Below are 19,314 nucleotides of genomic sequence, written 5' to 3' on the forward strand. Positions count from 1 at the left end.
GCCCTACAAGAACCCTAAATCCAGACCTGAAATATGTTTTCTTCTCCCAGTGGCCCCCAGCTTTACCACTTGCAGGGGTCAGAAGAGATTTAGGGACTCTGGAGCTGTCCCTACTTATGGCAGCCCATGGCAGTGCTGGTGGGAGGCAGCTCAGGAGGCACCTGCCACCAAGACTGGGTCAGGGTGGTAATGGTTTTGTCCAGGCAGCTCTGAAACCCTCCTGGAAAGATCCTCTGCATTCCTGGGGACTTTTCTGTGGTGAAACCCTTTCAGCCAACAGGTTTGGGCACCGTCCTTGTACCCTACAATGGTGCCTTCATTCTGTGCTTGGAGGAACTCGCATGTGGGTTGAAGAGGGATCACAAACCCTTCTGATGACCCACCTGTAGGTGACTCTGGGTGGCCCTTCATCCAGCCAGAGCCTGCTGGCCTTGGGTCCTTCCTGATGCTCCAACAAAGCAGGCTGGGACCTGTTCGGAGCTGCCTCACCCACAGCTTTAACTCATAAATTCAATTCTTACTGATTTCTATCTGATTCCCTCTGGGAGAGCCTATTCACCATCAATAGGCGCCGGTTTAGCGACTAAAGAAGAAATTACATCTTTTATTACAATAAGAATCAGCTGCAACCAGGTCTGGCCAGGACAGGACCCACTTGACTGAGGAGGACACCTGAGGAGACTGAATTGCAGGGAAAAGCCAAAATTTTCCAGGAAGCTGAGCTTTGCACAGCAAAGGCTGACCAGCAGCACTCAAGGGGCAGCAGTGATGTCCAGAGCCACAAAAAGCCCTCCTAGAACACCGTGGAATCACCTGGAGTTGGAGGGGACCCACAGGAACCATCCAAGCCCAACTCCTGCACAGCCCAGCTATCAAATCTACTGCTCAAGGAGACCATTCCTTTAGGGAATGGCATCAGCTATGGGGCTGTGATTTGAAATGCTGAGGATGAGCCTTCAAATGGCACCGTGACGGTGCGAAAGAGGGACACCTTCTTCTTGTAGTGCCCGAAGTAGCGCAGCCGGTACGTGCCCGGCTCCGTGCCAGCCGGGATGTGCCACTCAATGGTCACGTTGCTCTGGCCACGGGATCCCTTGCTCCAGTAAAACCTGGAAAACAGGCCCGAAACTGCAGTCAGCAAGGAAATCCACTTTGCATCGGAGCTCACTACGTGCCATGAGATGAGGGGACTGCAGGTAAGGGTAGTTTAAGAGCTTCTTTTAACCTCTCCTTTCTTTTAACCTTCAATTTCTTTTAACCTTCAATTTCTTTTAACCTTCCCTCATACATTTAGGCTATCAGGGCAGCAGCCAAGCAAACCAAACTGGGCAGGGCTGAAAAGTATCTGGGAACACAGGGAAAAAAGTCACTGGTCCCGTTTGTAGACAGAGAATATTTGTACCAATGTGTACCACCTCTGAGAGCAACATTTGCCAGCTCAGCGCTCCCTGTGCAGGGGCAGAGCTAAACCAAGAGGGTGAATATTCACTAAAATCACCAAGTCTGTAATTACTGAGCTCAGGACTTCTGGCACCCGTTACCGCATCAACAGCCCGTTTCCTTTTACAGACTCCATGTGCAAAAGCCTTTCTGCTCAACCCCAGATCTCCACAGAGAATGCTCAGCCTCCCAACTCCACACATCATCTGGGCACGAGGGGTTTTTCAGCTGGCTCTGAGGGAGATGATGAAGATTAGCCTGCAGCTCTGAGAGGTGACACCAGCCTTGCTGCTCCAAGGATATTTTTCCTGAAGGCTGACATCTGTACCCTTAACTTTTCTTTCTTCCAAACAGTTTAAAATTGTCGTCTGTTTATGCTGCATGATAAATCTGGCCAGTTTTTCCCTGGGAGTCTCTCCTGGTTTCTGTTTGGCTTCCTCTTCTTCCTCACGGTGTGACAGATGGGTGGATATGGGCTAGGAGCAAGCTGGACCACAAACCTTCTGTAATTCTTGTCTTTCCCAAATTTACAAGCCTCCATTCCAGATTCTGGAGCCAAGGAAAACACCAGCTTTGCCAGATTAACCCCCCAAACATAGGCTGATCCTTGCCTAGAGAGCATCACCTGCAGGGCCAAGACCAGCCTGGGGTTGGGAGCTCTGGAATGAAGCCCTTCAGGTTAGACTGGAATGACTCTCTGGAGTCTGTGGGACGGGGAAATTGCTCAGGGCACCCACCTGGTGTCCCAGGAGGCGTCATTCAGCACCACACGCCAGCTGCTGGAAATGTTGGAGTATCTCTCCACTGTCAGGAAGTTATGCTCAGTCTGGAATAAAAACACCAGAGTTGGGCAGACACTGAAGGAGCAGGCACGTCCCCACCTTCTGTGGCACTTCAAACCAGGGAAGGGACTGTGCTTCCTCATGCTTTACTGGCACATGTGGGAATTACTGGCAAAAATGTTATCTTTTACTGCCGAATTTAGGCTGGTAAATGATGCGAAGGATTTATCTATAATAAGAGAGTGGGCAGCGACAATGTCTGTGCAAGGTGAGTGATGGGATGAATTAAGAGCTTTTCTAATTTCCTTTGTTTTGTTAAAATGAAGCAGCAGGCTGATAGGATGGAAATTAAAGACCAGCTTTGCCCTGGACACCGACAAACAGTGCCTGGCTCAACACACAGCATGGGCCAACTTCAATAACATAAGCAGATCATAAACAATCCAAATTCAATTCTTTGCCCCAAAAGCTTTCTGGTGGTGTGAATTCTCAAAGCACATATCTGCCTCTGGTCTCCCAGCAAAGTGAGGAAACCCTGCCCAAACATCCATTAATCCCAACCACCCCAACTCCAGCATCATTCCATCAGGTTTACCGCGTTCTCTGCAGAGTTCCTGGGGTTTGCACCCACAAAAGTCACTTCAGCAACTTCTCTCTGGGGGTGGAAATTGAGATTTGTATTAAAGGCTGAGCAGCACATTAAAAGCATCCTTTGAAGAGGCAGTTTGATGTTTTTAGGGGGTGGGTTGGTTTTGTGGTGTTTTGTTGTGCTTGGGTGGTTGTTGCTGTTTTAAATTATTTATGATTTCACTTGTTGCAAGAGCAGTGGACAGTTTATGCTTTGAACTGGTGTCCTGGGCCTTGCCATTCCACTCGTCCTGCTCGCTGCACAAGCTCCGCCACTGCACGTAGAAAAGGGAGGAAATAAGGGAGATTTTTCAGAATGCCTCCCTGTGCCTCACTGCTGGAGATAGCAATGAGAGGAAAGCCCTTGCTCTGAACATCTTATCTAAATGCTGAGCATAGAAAACAGAACCATTTCTGACATTTTGATTTCATTTCATGTACGTTCCACAGCAGAGGCATCAAAGGTGACCTGACTGCTGCTTGTAAAGAATCACTGTACAACATTTGCCTACTTAATCAACTGCTATTTCCTTTTGAAGCAGAAGGGGAAACCTGCTTTGTGCTGAACAAAGGGGTTTTATTTTTCCCTATATTTATCCGTTTTATTCCCATTCAGCACAGCACCGTTGGCATGGGAATGCTCTGTCCCTGCCTTCTCCACTGTGCCCACCAGAGAGATGAGACCTGTTTGTTCTGAGGGCACCACGACCCACAGACCTGTGGGGTGAGGGGTAGGAGTTTACAGGCGATTTCCCAAACAGGTTTTAGTGACTCCCTGGAGCCCTCACCTCTTGATACTCTGGTCTCACTTCTTCCAGCACATCCCCAAAAGTTTTACCGGCCGGCGCGTTCTCGGCGCTGAGGGAAGGCAGCAGGGTCACACTGGTTACGTTGAAAAGTGGGGGCTCTGGACCACGGGGCAAATCCTGAGTGGCATTCTGGGAGAGGAAAGATGAGCTCGTTAAACAGCCACAGGGATAACCAGGATTCCCTGAGGAAGCACAGCACCGCTCCGGCCCCGCCTCCCAGCCCTGCTTGCACAGATTGTAGGAATAATAAAGTCAGAGGGAAAGCGAAGCTCAGGATCTCCGTCTGTGCTCTGCCTGCAGGACCAATCCCTGCAGGACACCTGCTGCCCTGCTGCTGGGCTCTCCTAAATCCAGCCCCTAGAACATGCCGGGATATTCCTGCCCACAGCTCCTGCCTATTCACATGGCCACAGTGACAATGGGCACGGCCAGGTACAGCAAAAACGTAGCAGATTTTTGTTTTCCTTTGGTAGAAAAGCAGCAACTTCGGGCCATGCTGGAAGGTTGGAGGTACTGATTTCCTCCACTCTGAGCTGCAAAACGCCCAGAATTTTTCAAGTGGTGTGAGACCCCTGTTACAGGAGTTATTTTCGTACCATGTAGTGTTTCTCAAAGTGGTTTCTGAAGAGAACGGAGAGGACAGCATCTGTGTGGCCTCACTGAGGAGCAGCCACGGCCACTGACAGGGTTTAGGGGTCCCCAGCAGCCTGTGGCATGTAGGAAATGCTGCTTACCAGAGCGATAGCCTTGGCCAGGCCCCTGAAGAGCTGGATGTAAGCAGAAAGGGTGTGCGGCCCATAAATGGTGGAGGCAGCCTCGTACCGCTGAACCTGGGAAGGACAGATTCGGGAAAGGAGGGTTGGGAGGGCTCCTGAGGGGTGTGTACTCCCCACCCTGCCCAGCTGAGGATCAGCAGTGGGGTTATTTACTCCCTTTCTGATAAGGACTCAGCCCCAACCACTTGCCAAAGTATTTCTGCTGCGATTTCAGGTTACTCCTTGTTCTCCAGCCTGTTGCAAACAGGGAGGGCCTGTTTGCTCTTCCAGTTATCACAGTTTTTACCCTCTTTGCTCTTCCAATTACCACAGTTTTTACCCTCTTTTAAAGGATCATGATGCAGCTTGCCTCCCCCTCCAACTTTTTGGGGTGGGATTCTTCCAACCTTCCCTCCCAGTTCTCCCTGCCCATTTTCGTGGCAAAGAACTCCAAACACAACATAATTTCACATGAACCATCAGCCTGTGTAGCCCAAAGCTGAACTCAGTTAGACAGATTCAATCCACAACTTTAACACTTACCTGGTACTCCTCATAGGTGGTGATGTAGTGGGTGTAGACATTGCACAGGCCTGCAATCACAATGTTCATCCCTGGTGTCCCATGGGAATCAAATTCCTAAGGAAGGAAATAAAACCCTTACCTTGAAACAACTGCTTAATGCATGGCTATACTGTTATTGTTATTATTAATATTAATATTATTATAGCAATATTGTTATTATTGTTATGGCCATTGGCATGATTATTATTGTTGTTGTTATTATTATACTTTTTTTTAATATTTTTATTTGCCAGGACAGGATAGAAAGTTATAGTGGGAAGGGATGCTCAGGAATGCAAACCTACAAGTGCAATTTGCCTTTCTTAACGTCTCATGTTCACTCCCCAAAGAAAAACGAGGACAAATGACCTCACATTCCAGTAAATCTAGGGGTTTTCTGGAAGCTGATGTCTGTATACTCCTAAAAATCAGGGACATAAGCGTGAGAAAGGCTCAGTGAATTGTGGAGACAGCATCTGGGACTGGGATTTTATTCAGGCTGCAGCCAGGATGTGTCAATCAAATGGAAAAAATACTTTTGCCTTTTCTTTTTTCACAATTGTTCTCATGTTGTGAACTCCTGGTAGGGATTAAGGAGCTGAACCCCTCCATCCCAGAGCCAAATTCCTGCTGGCATCAGTTGTGCCTGGATCCCTGGGGAATTGGCTTAATGGATTGAAACCTGATCAGGTGGGGATGTTGGGAGGATATTCATTTCTCCTGCCTTCCAGGAAGCACGTGGAAAATCTGTCTGAAGCAAGTGGGAGAAGGAAACATCTGTGGGACACAAGCCCCGTGAGCCCAGCTGGGAGGGGACGAGGGAAACCCGGGAGGCTGAAGAAAGGAGAAGTTCCAGAGGTGAAGGACGCTGGGGAAACCTCAGCAACTCACACTTTTAACAGCTTCCCGCAGCCTGCGTCCAGACATGGTCCTAGGGCATGGAGGGAACAACGTCAGGCTCCAGAAATCATGGAATCCCAGGATCCCTGAGGCTGGAAAAGCCCTCCCAGCCCACGGAGTCCAAGCTGTGCCCGATGCCCACCTTGTCCCCAGCCCAGAGCACTGAGTGCCACCTCCAGCCCTTCCTTGGACACCTCCAGGCATGGGCACTCCAAAGCTCCCTGGGCAGCCCCTGCCAAGGCCTGAGCACCCTTTCCATGGGGAAATTCCTGCTGCTGTCCAAGCTGAGCCTCCCCTGGCCCAGCCTGAGGCCGTTTCCCCTTGTCCTGTCCCTGTTCCCTGGCAGCAGAGCCCGACCCCCTCCAGAGTTGTGGAGAGCAGGGATCTAAAGCAGGAATTGCTGGCTGGAGTTGCAGCACACACCAGAAATTCCCACAGCACCTCCAGCACTGCCCAACATTCCTTAAGGCTTCTGCACAAGTTCAACCAAAACACCTCAAAACATTTCACAGCCATCACCATAGCCAGGGAGGGGCTGGAGGCACCCCAGGGCTGGGTAGGAACTAAAAGGTAACAGAGATAAATCATTATCCTATTTAAATTTGTATCATTGTACCATCAACAGCCAGTGAAATTCTCCATTATGGTGTTTGTGGTACCAAGACCAGAATCAAAGTTAACAAATTCCTTTGGTTTCCTGAAAACTGCATTTTGTAGCAAAGGATTCAGGAAGCCTGTGTGCATCTCAATCATTCCCAGGGTGAGTTTGGGGGCAATTTTGAGCCTACCCAACTTTCTACCTGCAGGCAGATCTGTTTCAGGAGGTTTGAATGAAATTCAGCTGCAATAAGTAGAGCAAGACCCAAGGAATACACACGTGAACTCCCCGGGAACAGCAAGGATTGCCAGGGATCCGATGGCAGCGATCTGCACGTCCACGATGTCCGGGTGCCAGGGGTGGGGCCAGGTCATCTGAGGGGGAGGAAAAAGTGCATAGAAATACTCTGGTTTAGTAGGAAAAACACAGCTGAGGTGTTTTCCTTCCTACAGTCATCAAGCAGGCAAATAAATTCAGTTTGTGAAGTTTATTTGTAGATGCAATTGAATTGATTTGTGAGAAGGTGTTTTACCTTCATGTGATGTCTGACCGTAGGAGTCACATAAGGCATATGTAAATACAACGGGTAAGGCAAAAAAAAAAAACCCTAAATAAGGTATTGCCAGAGGGGCAGCTTTAGGCAAAATGGGTAAAGAAGGTCAGAGCAGCACCTAGAAACCCCTCACCTACATGGAAAAAGGATAGAAGTGGGATTGACAGGGAGATGAAAAATCCCACTCCAGCGAGCCAAAAAAAGGGGCTTTTTTCTGGGGAGCAATTTCCTGGGGGCAAAACATGAATGACAAAAGCTTGTGAAGCTCATCAGGAGCAGGAGGCCTGCCAGAGCATCCCTAAAATGTGCTAAATCGTAAGAATGAAGTGTCATTTCCTCTCAGTAGCACCATCCTGCGCGGAGGAGGAGGCTGGGAGGAGCTGGGGGCTCTTGTGGGGAGAGCTGAGGTGAGGAGCTGATTGAACACCAAGCTTCAGCAGGGAAGCTTTTAAGGAGGCTGGTGAATGGAGTAACCATGAATTTCCTTCTCCAGATGGCCTCACCTGAGTGCTCTAGAGAGCCCTGGACATGATCCCTCTGCACGGCGGCGCGTTTGCCTCAGGGCCAAGGGAGCATCAGGAGCAGGGGAAAGGGGCAGCAATTCCCATCTGGAGTTGGGGAGAGCTCGGGAAGAGCAAAGGCCAAGGCACGCCCCGAGCATGGGGATGGGCTGAGATCGATGGAGCAGCAGCTCTGCAGGGCGCTGGGGAACAGCCCTTCCCTGGATGAGCAGGGCATCCCCGGCACAGGCGTCCCCATCCCTGCTGGCTGCCCCTGCTCCTCGGGACATGCCCTGAGCAGCTGCTGGTCCTGCTGGGAGCGGGATCTGCTGGAGGCCCTCACCCCAGGGCACGTACAGCAAATCCCTGCTGTTGTGACAAGAAGAGTTTCCAAAAGACCCCAAAATGAATCACTGCATTTTGTGGGACCTGTCTGTCCTGCGGAAAGAGGGAAGGTCCTTTCCTGGATTAAGGTAGGAACCGAACGGAAAATGCACGCAGAGCTATAGAGAGCTGAGCAGCAGCAGAGCGGAATCAGAGGCTGCTGGGAGGCTACGCCGAGCTCCACACACTGGCAGCCACCCCTCACCCCCTGCATTTTCCCTGTGCCTCCGCTCAGGGCTGCTTCACAGGCAGAGACTTAGGCCAGGATGGATTTCAGTGGGGCTTTTCTGGCCCTAGTGAGAGCAGCGGGTGTGGTTTCTCCTCCTGGAGAGAGAGGATAACTCCCACCTCTCTCGTTCTGATGGGAGCTAATGACAGCACTTAATCCTTGCTTTCTCTTACCGTGCCTTCAGAGCCCATGCAGCCTGTGCTCCCTCCCTGTTCGTCACCTGACACCGCCTGTAGCTCCCCAACAACCCCGTGAGGGATGGGATCTGTGAGGATTGCTGATGCCAGCCCAGATCAGTGATCCCTGCGCTCCCCAGGGCACACACGACTGTGTCCTTACCTCTCCCGTGCTGAAGAGGATGGGCTTGGGTTTGTGGCAGGCTTTGGTTTCATTCGACGGCTCTCCCAGCAGCTGGTCCCGGATTTGATCCCAAAACGGGTCCCCTTCTACTGAGCCTGGAGGGGGAAACCTCTTTCAACCCTGTTCCTCAGCTGCCCCAGCAGCTCTCAGACAGACACTCCCCGCTCCCAGTTCCCAGGGGTGGGATATTTCCCAGTGGGCTCCGACCACCTCCCTTTCCTGGGGTGGTTTGAAGGGCTGAGCTTCAGCCCAGCTCAGCTCCATCCTGGCAGCCTTTGGGTAACAGGAACAAATGAGCAGGAGAGTCCCAAACCAGCTCTTTCTTCTCCCTACTCCCCATCCATCCCCTTACTCTCCTTCCTCCAGGGCATGGCCATATCCTTTTCCCAAAGCTCTCTGATGGACACAGACAAACCTGCGAAGGGGTTTCCTCCACCTTCCTAACAACCATCCCTTTGGGTGCTGTTCCACTCTGTCTGGGGGATGCCCAGTGCCTGCCCTGTTCGTACAAAGCCACTTTGAGATCTGCCCCCACATTACCTTGGGTGAAGTTGAAAGCCCCCACTCCGTCAATAGTCCCCGCAGCAAAGCTGTGCCCCAAGGCTGGCTTACAGGTTTTAACCTAGATCAGAAGCAGGGAGGAAAGGGAAGAAGAGAGAAAACCCAGTTCCCCTGGGTGTGGCAGGGCTGCTGTGGGATTAGGGCATTTCCTCCCGCTCTCACCGTGTGGGTGGCGTTGAGCTCCACGGACACATTGCTCATGTTCACCCACTGGTGGGCTGAGCTCAGGGGTCCTGTCACCTCCTGGGAGGCCTTTTCATACAGCTCCTGAGGGACACACCAGGTGGGAAAAAATCCTTGAGGGACAAGCAATCAGGAACCCAACTGTGCTGAGGAACAGCCATATGGATCATCTCCTCATTCCACCTTCCCAGAGCCTCTTCCAGGTGTTGAAGCAGATCTGTATTTCCCAAGTCCCTTTGTTTCTGTCACCCCGAGTTCTGCAAGCTCTCCCTGTCCCACAGAGGGAGGACACTTTTCTTTCACAGCTGAAACATGCCCCTATTTCAGCAGGATGGCAACTTCCTTCTCCTGGTTGCCACCTCTTGGCATTTCTCACACCTTGGACTGAGCAGAAAAAATGTTTTCTGTGAGAAAGGAGTGCTTGGCTGTAGTCACTGCAGGTGTTGGGACTCTACCATGGATTTACTACACCCCTGACAGCTGAGGGTATTTACTACACACACTCAGCCCTTCAGGGAACAGTTTTCCATGCTCAGGTTGGTACACGGGAAGTGCTGCCAGAAGCTTTGCAGGTTTAATGACACTCCTGGAAGGAACTGAGGGCACAGCCTTTGAAGGCCAGGAGTCTGAGGTGTTAGAGACAACAGCAGTGCTTGATGCACACACCAGGACATTTGGACAGGGGACAGAGGCACGATCAGCCTGGAGTGACTTGAGGGCAGAGCCTCTGAAACGGTGACGAAGGGAAATGCCACCAGCAGGCCTCCTGCTCTTCCTCCTCTGCTGGACACGCTCCGGTTCCTGCAAGCTGCTGCCCCTGAAACTCTGCCAGAAGCTCTCCTTGCACTCACTGCTCTCACACCGTGCTGGAGGGCAACCAGCAAATCCAACCCCGGCTGGCTTAGAGCCCGCAGGTGATAAAAGGGAGCCCGTAGGGCCAAGGGAATGCAGGGCCCCGGAAATGCAGGGCCCAGCAGAGCAAGGGGAGCAGCCTCTGCGGGGGTTTCGGCCACGCATTTTACCTCCCATTTGTGTCAGTTTGGGAATGGGATGCCAAATAGGCTCACAAGTGGTGTGTGGTGGTGCCTCTGAGCTCTTCCAGGAGGATTTTTCCCATCATGATGCCTTTGAGATGAATGGGAGGGAGGGGGAGAGGGTAAGGTGGGGACATCCTCTTTGTATCCCAGAGAGGAATATTGGGATTAAAACCCCAAACCAATGTTTTCATACCACGACAGCTTCAATGATGGATCTAAATAAAAGTATGTGTTGTCCAGGCTAAATTCAGCTGTCTAATCAGATCTGTTACACCAGAGGAGATTTTTCACTACCCGAAGGATTTCCTACACTGTCCTAAGCCTAACAAATTCCAGGCTCCGAGGTGCTCTTGACTGCAGTAGATAGAGACATCAACAGCTGCTTGCAGAGCTCATTTACCCATTAAAAACAAAACTAAGAGACTTGAGAGTAATTTAAATCTACAGACATTCACCAAAACAGGTACAAGATAGTGAGAATATAGAATATAAAATATAAAATATAAAACATAGAATATAAAATATAGAATATGGAATATAGACTATAGGGTACAGAATATAGAATAGAAAATATAGAATATAGAATACAGAATGTAGAATATAGAATATTCTACAGAATGTAGAATATAAGAATATAGAGTATAGAATATAGAATATAAAATATGGAATATAGAATATAGAATGAAGAATATAGAATATAGAGTATAGAATATAGAATATAGAATACAGAATGTAGAATACAGAATATAGAATATAGAATATAGAGTATAGAATATAGAGTATAGAACGTAGAACATAGAATATCGAATATAGAATATAAAATATGGAATATGGAATATAAAATATAGAGTGTAGAATATAGAATATTGAATATAGAATATCGGATATAGAGTATAGAGTATAGAATGTAGAATATAGAATATAGAATATTGAATATAGAATACAGAATATAGAGTATATAGAATGTAGAATATAGAATATAGAATGTAGAATATTGAATATAGAATATAGTATATAAAATATAGAATATAGAATATGGAGTATAGAGTATAGAGTATAGAATATAGAATGTAGAATATTGAATATAGTATATAAAATATAGAATATAGAATATAGAATGTAGAATATAGAATGTAGAATATTGAATATAGAATATAGAATGTAGAATACAGAATATAGAATATAGAGTATAGAATATAGAATGTAGAATATAGAACACAGAATATGGAATACCCTGAGGGAAAGGACCCAAAAGGCTCACCAAGCTGCTTAAACGAGCAGGAATTCCTGTGGCAGCAGTACCCCCACGCACTCCGGAATATCCCTTACCTTTGCTTTCAGGAAGATGTTCTGCCCTATAATCCTGGTGCTCTCAAACATGTCACTCCCGGGCCCCTTGGCCATGCACATCGCTGCCTGTGGGGAAATCCGTCAGGTGGTCAGCGAGCACGGAGAGCAGGTGGCACTGCCAGGTGGCTGCCAGACTCTGGCAACTGAGGGCTTCTTGCAGGCCACAGCAAAATCAGCCATGGGGTTACTACACTCAAGACAAATTGGGGATGAATAACCGGAAAACTGGGGGTGTGAGGGAAAAAGGTCAGCAAGTTCCTGGAAGGGGCACCCAGAAGCGCCTGAAAAGAGGTGATTCTTTAGTGTCAGTGCCCTCCCCATGCACAGTGGTCAACCCCAGGGCCCCGTGGAAGGCGGGACAGGCGGGTCACACTCACCCCTCCGATGGGACAGATGCTCTGGGGGTTGTCACACGACTCGCCCGTGTTGACGCAGAACGGGCCCCGCGTGTTGGGGGACACATCCCCCAGGTTGGATGAGGCAAAGGCGGCCACAAAGGAGCCCTGCCGAGGCCAGAGGAGCATTTCAGCGCCTTGCAGGGGCAGCTGCAAAGCTCCTGTGCAGCTCTCCCTGCAGCGGCTGTCACCCTGCGCCACGCTGCTTTATTCCCGGAGTCACCGAGGGCACCGCAGCGGGGCTTTAGGCACATCCCAAGGGCTGGGCGGGAAGAGCAAGGGAGAACTGGATGCACATGATGCCATTTCAGGGAGAACTTCACAGCACTCTGGTGTGCAGACCGTGTTTCCTCCTCCCCCTCTTCCACCTCAGCTCCTCCCGGCTCAGTGTCCCCAGCTTCGCATGTTGCTGACCAGATGTGAATGGGTCACACTGTAGCACCTTGCACAGGATTTGGTTTTCCTTCCAGGCTTTCACCATGACTGATTTACAGGGTGAGAGCTATTGGAGCTGACTGCAGGGACACTTTCCAGGTTGTTCAAGGCTTGAACGCTTCCAGGGATGGGGCAACCCCGACCTCCCCGGTTTTTAACAGTTGAATTTAAAAAAACGTGAGTTATTCTTAAAGTCTGAATAACCGCCACCGACTACTAGTTTGGGAAGTCAAGAATACACCTTCCCATTTCCCTTCTGTAGAGGAAGAGAGGAAATAAACCAAAGCATTGCCCTCAGTGCGTGTGTTTGTGTGTTTGCCCTGCTGTCCCACCTCACCCCTCCCTGTCCCAGCCCGGCTTCACCCGTTCCTGGGAGCACTCCCACCTCTCCAGGGAGCGCTCCCTTGTTCTTCTCCTGCTCGAACAGGTAGGAGGCGTAGCCCACGTTGTCGCTGTTCACCAGGTGGTTGGAGTTGTTCATGCTCACCGGGTGCACGGCAAACCAGCTGGGGAGGGGTCGCAAGGCACACACAGAAAAGGCTTTCCTCACTCTGTGCAGTGGCAGTTGGCTCGTTCAATCTTATGTGTTTGTGGGAATTTTCTTTGGGAGAATGCAGCTGGAGACCCGTGGTGCTGAGGGATGGATTAGCAAGGGCAGAGTGCTCCCATCCTCTCCCGTCCTAACCAGGAGGGCTCATGGCTGTAACAATCCAGGCCTTGAGGCCACAAGAATTTGTCACTGTCCTTATCAGGGCTGCCAAGAGCTCCTTCAGACCTGGACTGGCTCCTTCACTAACCCAGAGAATTTTATTTTTCAGGGATTTTTATATTCAAGGGAACAAGGAGGAGTCAGTGAGGTAAAAAAGGGGGGAAAATGGAACATCTCCATTCTGACAAAAAATAATGAGGGTGTGGAGGAAAACCTGCCGCCCTGGTGATCAGTACCTGATAAGGCCTAGCTCGTGTCCATCCTCATCTGCCATCTTCAGCACCACCATTTCTTTATCCGTGTTGGATGAATACCTGCATGGGAACAAAGCAGGGAAATCTCATCAGAGCCAGGGCCGTGGTCATGCTCTGCATTGCTCCACCAGCTTAAATCCCCACTAAGCTGAGCAAGGACATGAAAAGGTCATTCCAGGTGTTACCCAAGCACAGCGAGGGCTTAGAGAAGCGCCTGACACCAGCTGGGAAGGTGAGGGAGGAGCTGTGGCTGTCACCGTGCTCAGGCACTGCTCCTCCAGGCAATGGACATAGCACAGATTCATGCACCAAGGATGGCACTTTGGTGCCCTCTGACTCTTGGTTTTCTAAATAAAGCACAAGGTCACTTCCTTGACCAGTTCCTCATGCTTGGAGAGGGCAGCCACAGCTTTCAAGGCCTGTCTTTGCAGTTAGTTTTTGGGGAGGCGCACACCCAAGTGCCCTCAGTGGCCACAGCACCATTCATTCTGCCACAGTCCTGGCTCCAAGTTTTTGGCACTCCTGAGGCGACCAGAAGCAGCAGCTGTGAGATGGCTGGGATGTGGAGGGGTTCTCTACAGGGCTCTGTTTCCCCCCTGCCTGGGGAGGTTTTACCTGCTCCGCTCGGAAGCTGGGTTCTTGAGGTAGGAGAAGGGGCTGCGGTTGATCTGGCTGTTTTCTACGGTGCCTCTGTTTATAAAGAGCCTTCCTTTCCTCATGCTGTTGTGGGCAATCTCTATGCTCTGCAAAGTAGCAAGACACAGAGTTATCAGGCTGCCAGGCACATGTGAGGTTATCTAGAAAAACCCTTTCTTCCCCCCGCTGTCCATCCCCAACCCTTTCTTGGAATTTGGGGGTGCTTGTCTGTTCGTTTGTTTGGGATTTTTTCTTAACCCAGCTAAAATTCCGGAAAATGCTGATAACCTTTTCAAAGTACCCATGGCTGTCTCTGAAGAAAGGATCCAAAGCTCCTGCTGTTTGAGCTGCTGTCACCAGCAAACACAAGCCCACCTCCACGCGTGTGTCGGGCTGTGCCGTGCGGACGTGCCACCCCAAACACCACAGCCAGAGCTGTGTTAGGCGCCCACACGCTGGGCTGGGTGACACTGACCTTCACAATGCCATTGACCATGGAGCTGAGGGCTGGCCTGACGAGCCCCTTGCTGGTGATCCAGAACAGGGTGTACTGGAAGTAGCCTCCAGGCCCCGAGTGCGTGTGGGTGCCGCTGAGGATGACGTTGTCCTGCCGGTACAGCTCTCCGTACTTGCTCTGCAGCTGCTTCAGCACCTGGGAGGAAGGGGGTGCTCCTGAAAAACCCCTTCTCCTGCCCAAAGGCTGCAGAGATTTGTGCCAGCCCTTGCAAAAACCCCAACCATCCATCCCCCTCCTCACGCTCCTCTTTCTGCCTGGCACAACAAGGAGGCTGTGGCTGTTGGCCTGGCAGGAGCCCCAAAGTAGGAGTATCTGGGAGAAGACCTCTATATCCAACTTGAAGGGAATCCCAGACCATCCCAGGAGCCCCCAGTTCTCCAGCATGCCCCTCCCTCCTCTGCTGCACTTTAGACAACGTATTAGTGATTCCAATGAACTCCTGGTAATTTTTCCGCTAAGAGAAGCGTGAGCAAAGCCCAGCCTCATGTGCTGAGGAGTCCAAAGCTCTTCCGCAGCAGAGACACAGCACCTCCCCAAGGAAATCCCAAAGGAAGCAACCAGCGTGCTGCCATGCTCCATAGGGATCACTGCAAGCGCCCAGCCCCTCCTTTCCAGCCCCGTACCTCCAGCCTCAGTCTCTGGGACACCATTCCGATGTCGGCGCTGACGAACACGACCCGTTTGGAGTCCTCGAGGTCTGCCACGATGAAGGCTCGGCTGTAGAGGCGCGAGACGAGCCCCCCACCCACCTGGTCGGGGTTGGCGTATCCCATCTGCAAGAGAGGAGCTCCACCATAAATACTGAGCCTTTTATCCCCCTGCGTGCATTTTCCTGAGTAGGTTTGCCTGGGGGCCAGAGGACTCATTCGACAACTCCGAGCTGCAGCTCTGTCTTGCCCCGCAATTCTGACAATCATGGAATGGTGGGGGCTGGAGGGCCCTTAAACCCATCTCGTTCCAACCCCCTGCCACGGGCAGGGACACCTCCCACTGTCCCGGGTTGCTCCAAGCCTCAAAGAAACTTCACCTAAGGTTTGAAGGGGGCACACGTTTGGCAAGGCAGAGGCTCTGAACCAAAAATCCTGCAAAAAATACTCACAGAGGATGAAAAATCAGTATCCCCCCAACCCCAGGAGGAATTTCCCCAACTCACCAGAGGGACTTGTGCCACAGGGCCCGTGCAGTCAGCTCTGCCAACACCCACCAAGTACCGTGCTGCTTCTACAACGTCATTTTTGGAATCTGCAGGAACCATAAAGGGCAGATCAGCGGCACAGCAGCGAGCAGAATCGGGGGCAGGAGAGGCCAGAGAGCTCTGGCCAAGTGCTCTGCGTGGATCTCCAGCTGGCCATCAGCGTGCTGAGGCTGGGAAGGCCTCTGGGGTGGCAAAGGGTGGAGCAGGCATGAAGAACCAGGCAGGGAGCTCTCCAGAGGGGTGGCTGGGCTGTGCCACATGGGGGTGATGCACAGCGAGGGGGAGACCAGCCCAGCGCTCCCAGTTAGACTCTCCAAGCCCACCAGCACCACGCAGGAACCAGCTCCAAGGGCTGTTTCACACAGACAATTCAGCTCAGCAGGGGTAAGAACGAGGGGATGGCGTGTCAGGAGCTACTGGGGAGGGACTGGGGAAGAGAGAAGGGCACATCCAGCACATCCTGTGTCCAGTGCTGGTGCCCTGGTCCTCCCCAAAAAAATCCCAGCAGAGCCAGCTGAAGGTCAGAGGAGGGAAAGCAGCTCTGGGGAGTGATTTCCAGGCAAATGGTGAGGAAAAGTTCTCCCAAAGGAGGTCACGTCTCACCCCAGCCACCAGGAAGGTGCAGAAATCCTTCCAGGATGGACAAAGCCGTGGAAGAAAAGCCATCGAGGGCTACCAAATCATAATAAATCAGAAGGATTGTCTGCATCTCAGGAAATCCCAGAGCCAGAAATCACTGGGGGCTGAGATAACACTGTGAGAAAATATTAAATATTTCTGTGTGCTCGCTGTGTTCCCACAGCCCTCCCCAGGCAGCTGCTGCGGCCCAAGGCAGGGCTTTGGGATCTGGGGATGCTCCGTCTTCCCACCAGCCTGGCCTTTCCTGGGCTCTCACTCGAAACAGAGGAGAAGGGAAACACTCACACTGACATTATTTAAAGTGGCGCCAGTCAACTGAGCCACCCTCCTCCTCCTCCTCCTCCTCCTCCTCCTGCTCCTCCTCCTCCTCCTGCCCCAAGAGTTCCAACACAGGGGAGAATCACCCTTGACGTGTTATAGCCTAAGCACATGAAGCTTTTAGTCCCAAATGTGAACTCCTCCAGTCTGAGCCCGAACTTCAGAGGCCGGGAGGTGCCACTGCTGGGACGTGGAGTCCAGCTCCCGACCCCCTCCCACCCTGGGCCTGGGGTGGGCTTGGAGGCATCAGTGGGCTGTGATGGGGCTGTGAAACCCCTGGGTAGAGCCCCGGGAGCGAGGGGCTGCCAGGGCCCTTTGAAGCAGGCAGAGAGAGGGAGGGGAGGATGGGAGGAGGGGATGGATCCCTGCAGCCACCCTCACCCCATGCCTGGGCCGTGCATCCACGCCCCGAGAGCTGCTGGTGGGACCCCCTGCTCCTGCTGCTCTGGCTGGGCAAAGGACCACGGGCAGAGTGCTGGTGGCAGCTTAGCAGCGGCCTGGGGACCTCAGCTTGTCCCCTTTCATCTCAATCCTGCCCTGGGCACCCCCTGGGACAGGGGGAGGGAGGCTGAGGTGGCTCCACTTGCCATCGGTGTCTTTGGTGAGGAAGTGCAGGACCAGCAGCACCACGGTCAGGGCGATCATCAGCACCAGGCACACGATCAGGATCACCTCCAGCCGGGAGAAGGAGCACCTGGACCTCTTTCCACACATGGTGGGGGCTCTGTGGGTGCAGGACGGAGCCTCTGTGGGTGCAGGTACATCCCAGTGTGGGGCACAGCCCAGCCAGAGCACACACCCCACCCTCAGAGAGCTGCTTGTGGGCCCAGCCTGCTGTCAGAGATGGCAGCAGCCCAGAGAAGGATGGGAAGCAGAGATTTATTTTTCATCTTAAGACAGCAAAAACGTGTCTCCTGCTGGCAGCAACCACTCCCCATCACCAGGCCTGACAGGACAGGGAGAGCGCCTGAATTCCCGACCCCGCGCTTCCCAGGGCATTTTGCTCGCCCTTCTGAAGAGATCCTGGAATAAACCCCACAGTATTCCACCAGATGCTGTGCTCTCTGAGTGGCTGAAGGAGATGCTGCAGCTCAGAGCACGCCAGAAGAGAATGCTGTCACCATAATAAACATCAATCCAGGAAACTCGGCTTCAAGGTCCCTCCCAACCCACCCCACTCTGTGAGTCTGGGATTATTCTGGGATTATTCTGGGGTTAGAAAGTGAAGAATGAGGCAGAGCCTCTGGTTGTCCTGGCAGTTACATTGGCCAGCTCTGGTGAAGCTCCTGGCTCCAGGCTATTCCTCACAGGGAATGCACCCTGGAAACAATGAACCCGCAGGAAACAACTGCTGCAATGAGCACTTACGGTCCTGGAAAGGTGGCAGTGAGAAACAGCAGCAGCAGAGAGCCAGGTGGTCACTTAGACTTGCTCTAGGGGACCTCTCTTATCAGCTCCTTTTGCTACAGCACTCATGGTCAGGGCTGAATTTCACAGAGCAAAGATTTTATTGGCAGCAAATCCTTCCTGCCCCTTTCATTCCCTGAGCGTGGCATTGGCTGCCAGGCAGCCTGAGCTGTGCAGATGATCCCAGCAGCAGCCTGAAACACATCAGCACCACACACCCACACACTTCTCATCCTCCAGCTGATTAAACTGCCCTGATAACACGGGGAGATACAAACACCGATCCTATGGGACCCCAGGGGGAACTCCAGCGGCCTTACCTGAGTTCCCTCACCTGTCCCAGCGGCTCCCAGCTCAAGACCTGCTCCAGGCTGGAAAGTTCAGCTGGAAAGTTCTTGCTGAGTAACCCCATGAGTCAAGCGTGGCACAAGATAAGGAATAACCAATCAATAGTTTTACTCCCTCAGGGAGGCGAGGGAAGGTTTTTCCCTGGTGTGTTTATGTTAAGCTGCAGACAGCATCTCCCTCTCCCAAAGTAACCTGTCCAGGACTGCCCTGCTCAGCTCTGGTGCCCGAGGAATTCAGGAAGGGGCTCTTTTTCCTCCCCTTTGCTTCATCACAGCTTGACCAGCCTGTGGAAGGGTGGCTGCCCCCCATCTGGATGTGACTCCTAATGCTCATGGAAGTTCAGTCCTCAGGGTTTCCACGCTCTGCTAGAAGAATTTGAGAGCAGGATTGTATTTTAAGTGTAAAATACTTTTTATTAACGTATTTCTATTTATTTAAAACTTTATTTGTTAAACCCCAGCTGGTTTTTTCCATCTGTTTGTCTTTCAAGTCCCAGATAGCTCTGGATAAATTCCCCAGCTGCTCCAACATGCTTTATCCAAAGGGTTTTGGCAATTTGCTCCTCCCCAAAATAACCAGACCCGCCACACCCTCAGATGCTGGTGCAGCGGGGAGGGAAGATTCCAGCAGCCACAGCCCTTTCTCCCTCCAGCATTGTGGTGGGAGTTAAAAGCTGGGAGCACCTCTGGCATTTTCCCTCCCCTCTCGGGAGGTTCAGTTTTCCATCCCCTTTTCCCTGGCGCATCCCTGGTCCAAGGGTGAGCATTCTCTCTGCGTCAGCACTCCAAGGTCACGTTCAGCGTCGCCCTTTGGCTCTGTGGTTTTTGGA

At 51.7% G+C, this 19,314-nt stretch overlaps 1 protein-coding gene across 1 annotated transcript; it reads right to left on the reverse strand.

Moving 5' to 3' along the window:
• Window positions 1–584: 584 nt before the first annotated feature.
• Window positions 585–18,514, reverse strand: ASAH2 (N-acylsphingosine amidohydrolase 2). Its single transcript, XM_010408691.4, has 21 exons — window positions 18,458–18,514; window positions 17,318–17,454; window positions 15,732–15,820; window positions 15,202–15,351; window positions 14,537–14,713; window positions 14,041–14,168; window positions 13,408–13,485; window positions 12,848–12,968; window positions 12,010–12,135; window positions 11,612–11,698; window positions 9,225–9,329; window positions 9,042–9,123; window positions 8,481–8,596; window positions 6,755–6,849; window positions 5,869–5,908; window positions 4,957–5,052; window positions 4,393–4,488; window positions 3,638–3,787; window positions 2,818–2,877; window positions 2,178–2,266; window positions 585–1,109 (listed from the first exon to the last, which is right to left on the reverse strand). Exons 2-21 carry the CDS (start codon window positions 17,442–17,444, stop codon window positions 920–922), a joined length of 2,202 nt encoding a protein of 733 aa, XP_010406993.3. The 5' UTR covers window positions 17,445–17,454; window positions 18,458–18,514; the 3' UTR covers window positions 585–919.
• Between the last annotated feature and the right edge of the window lie 800 nt (window positions 18,515–19,314).

This window comes from Corvus cornix, chromosome 6 (assembly GCF_000738735.6).
Source record: "Corvus cornix cornix isolate S_Up_H32 chromosome 6, ASM73873v5, whole genome shotgun sequence".
In the NCBI taxonomy this organism is placed as follows: domain Eukaryota; kingdom Metazoa; phylum Chordata; class Aves; order Passeriformes; family Corvidae; genus Corvus; species Corvus cornix.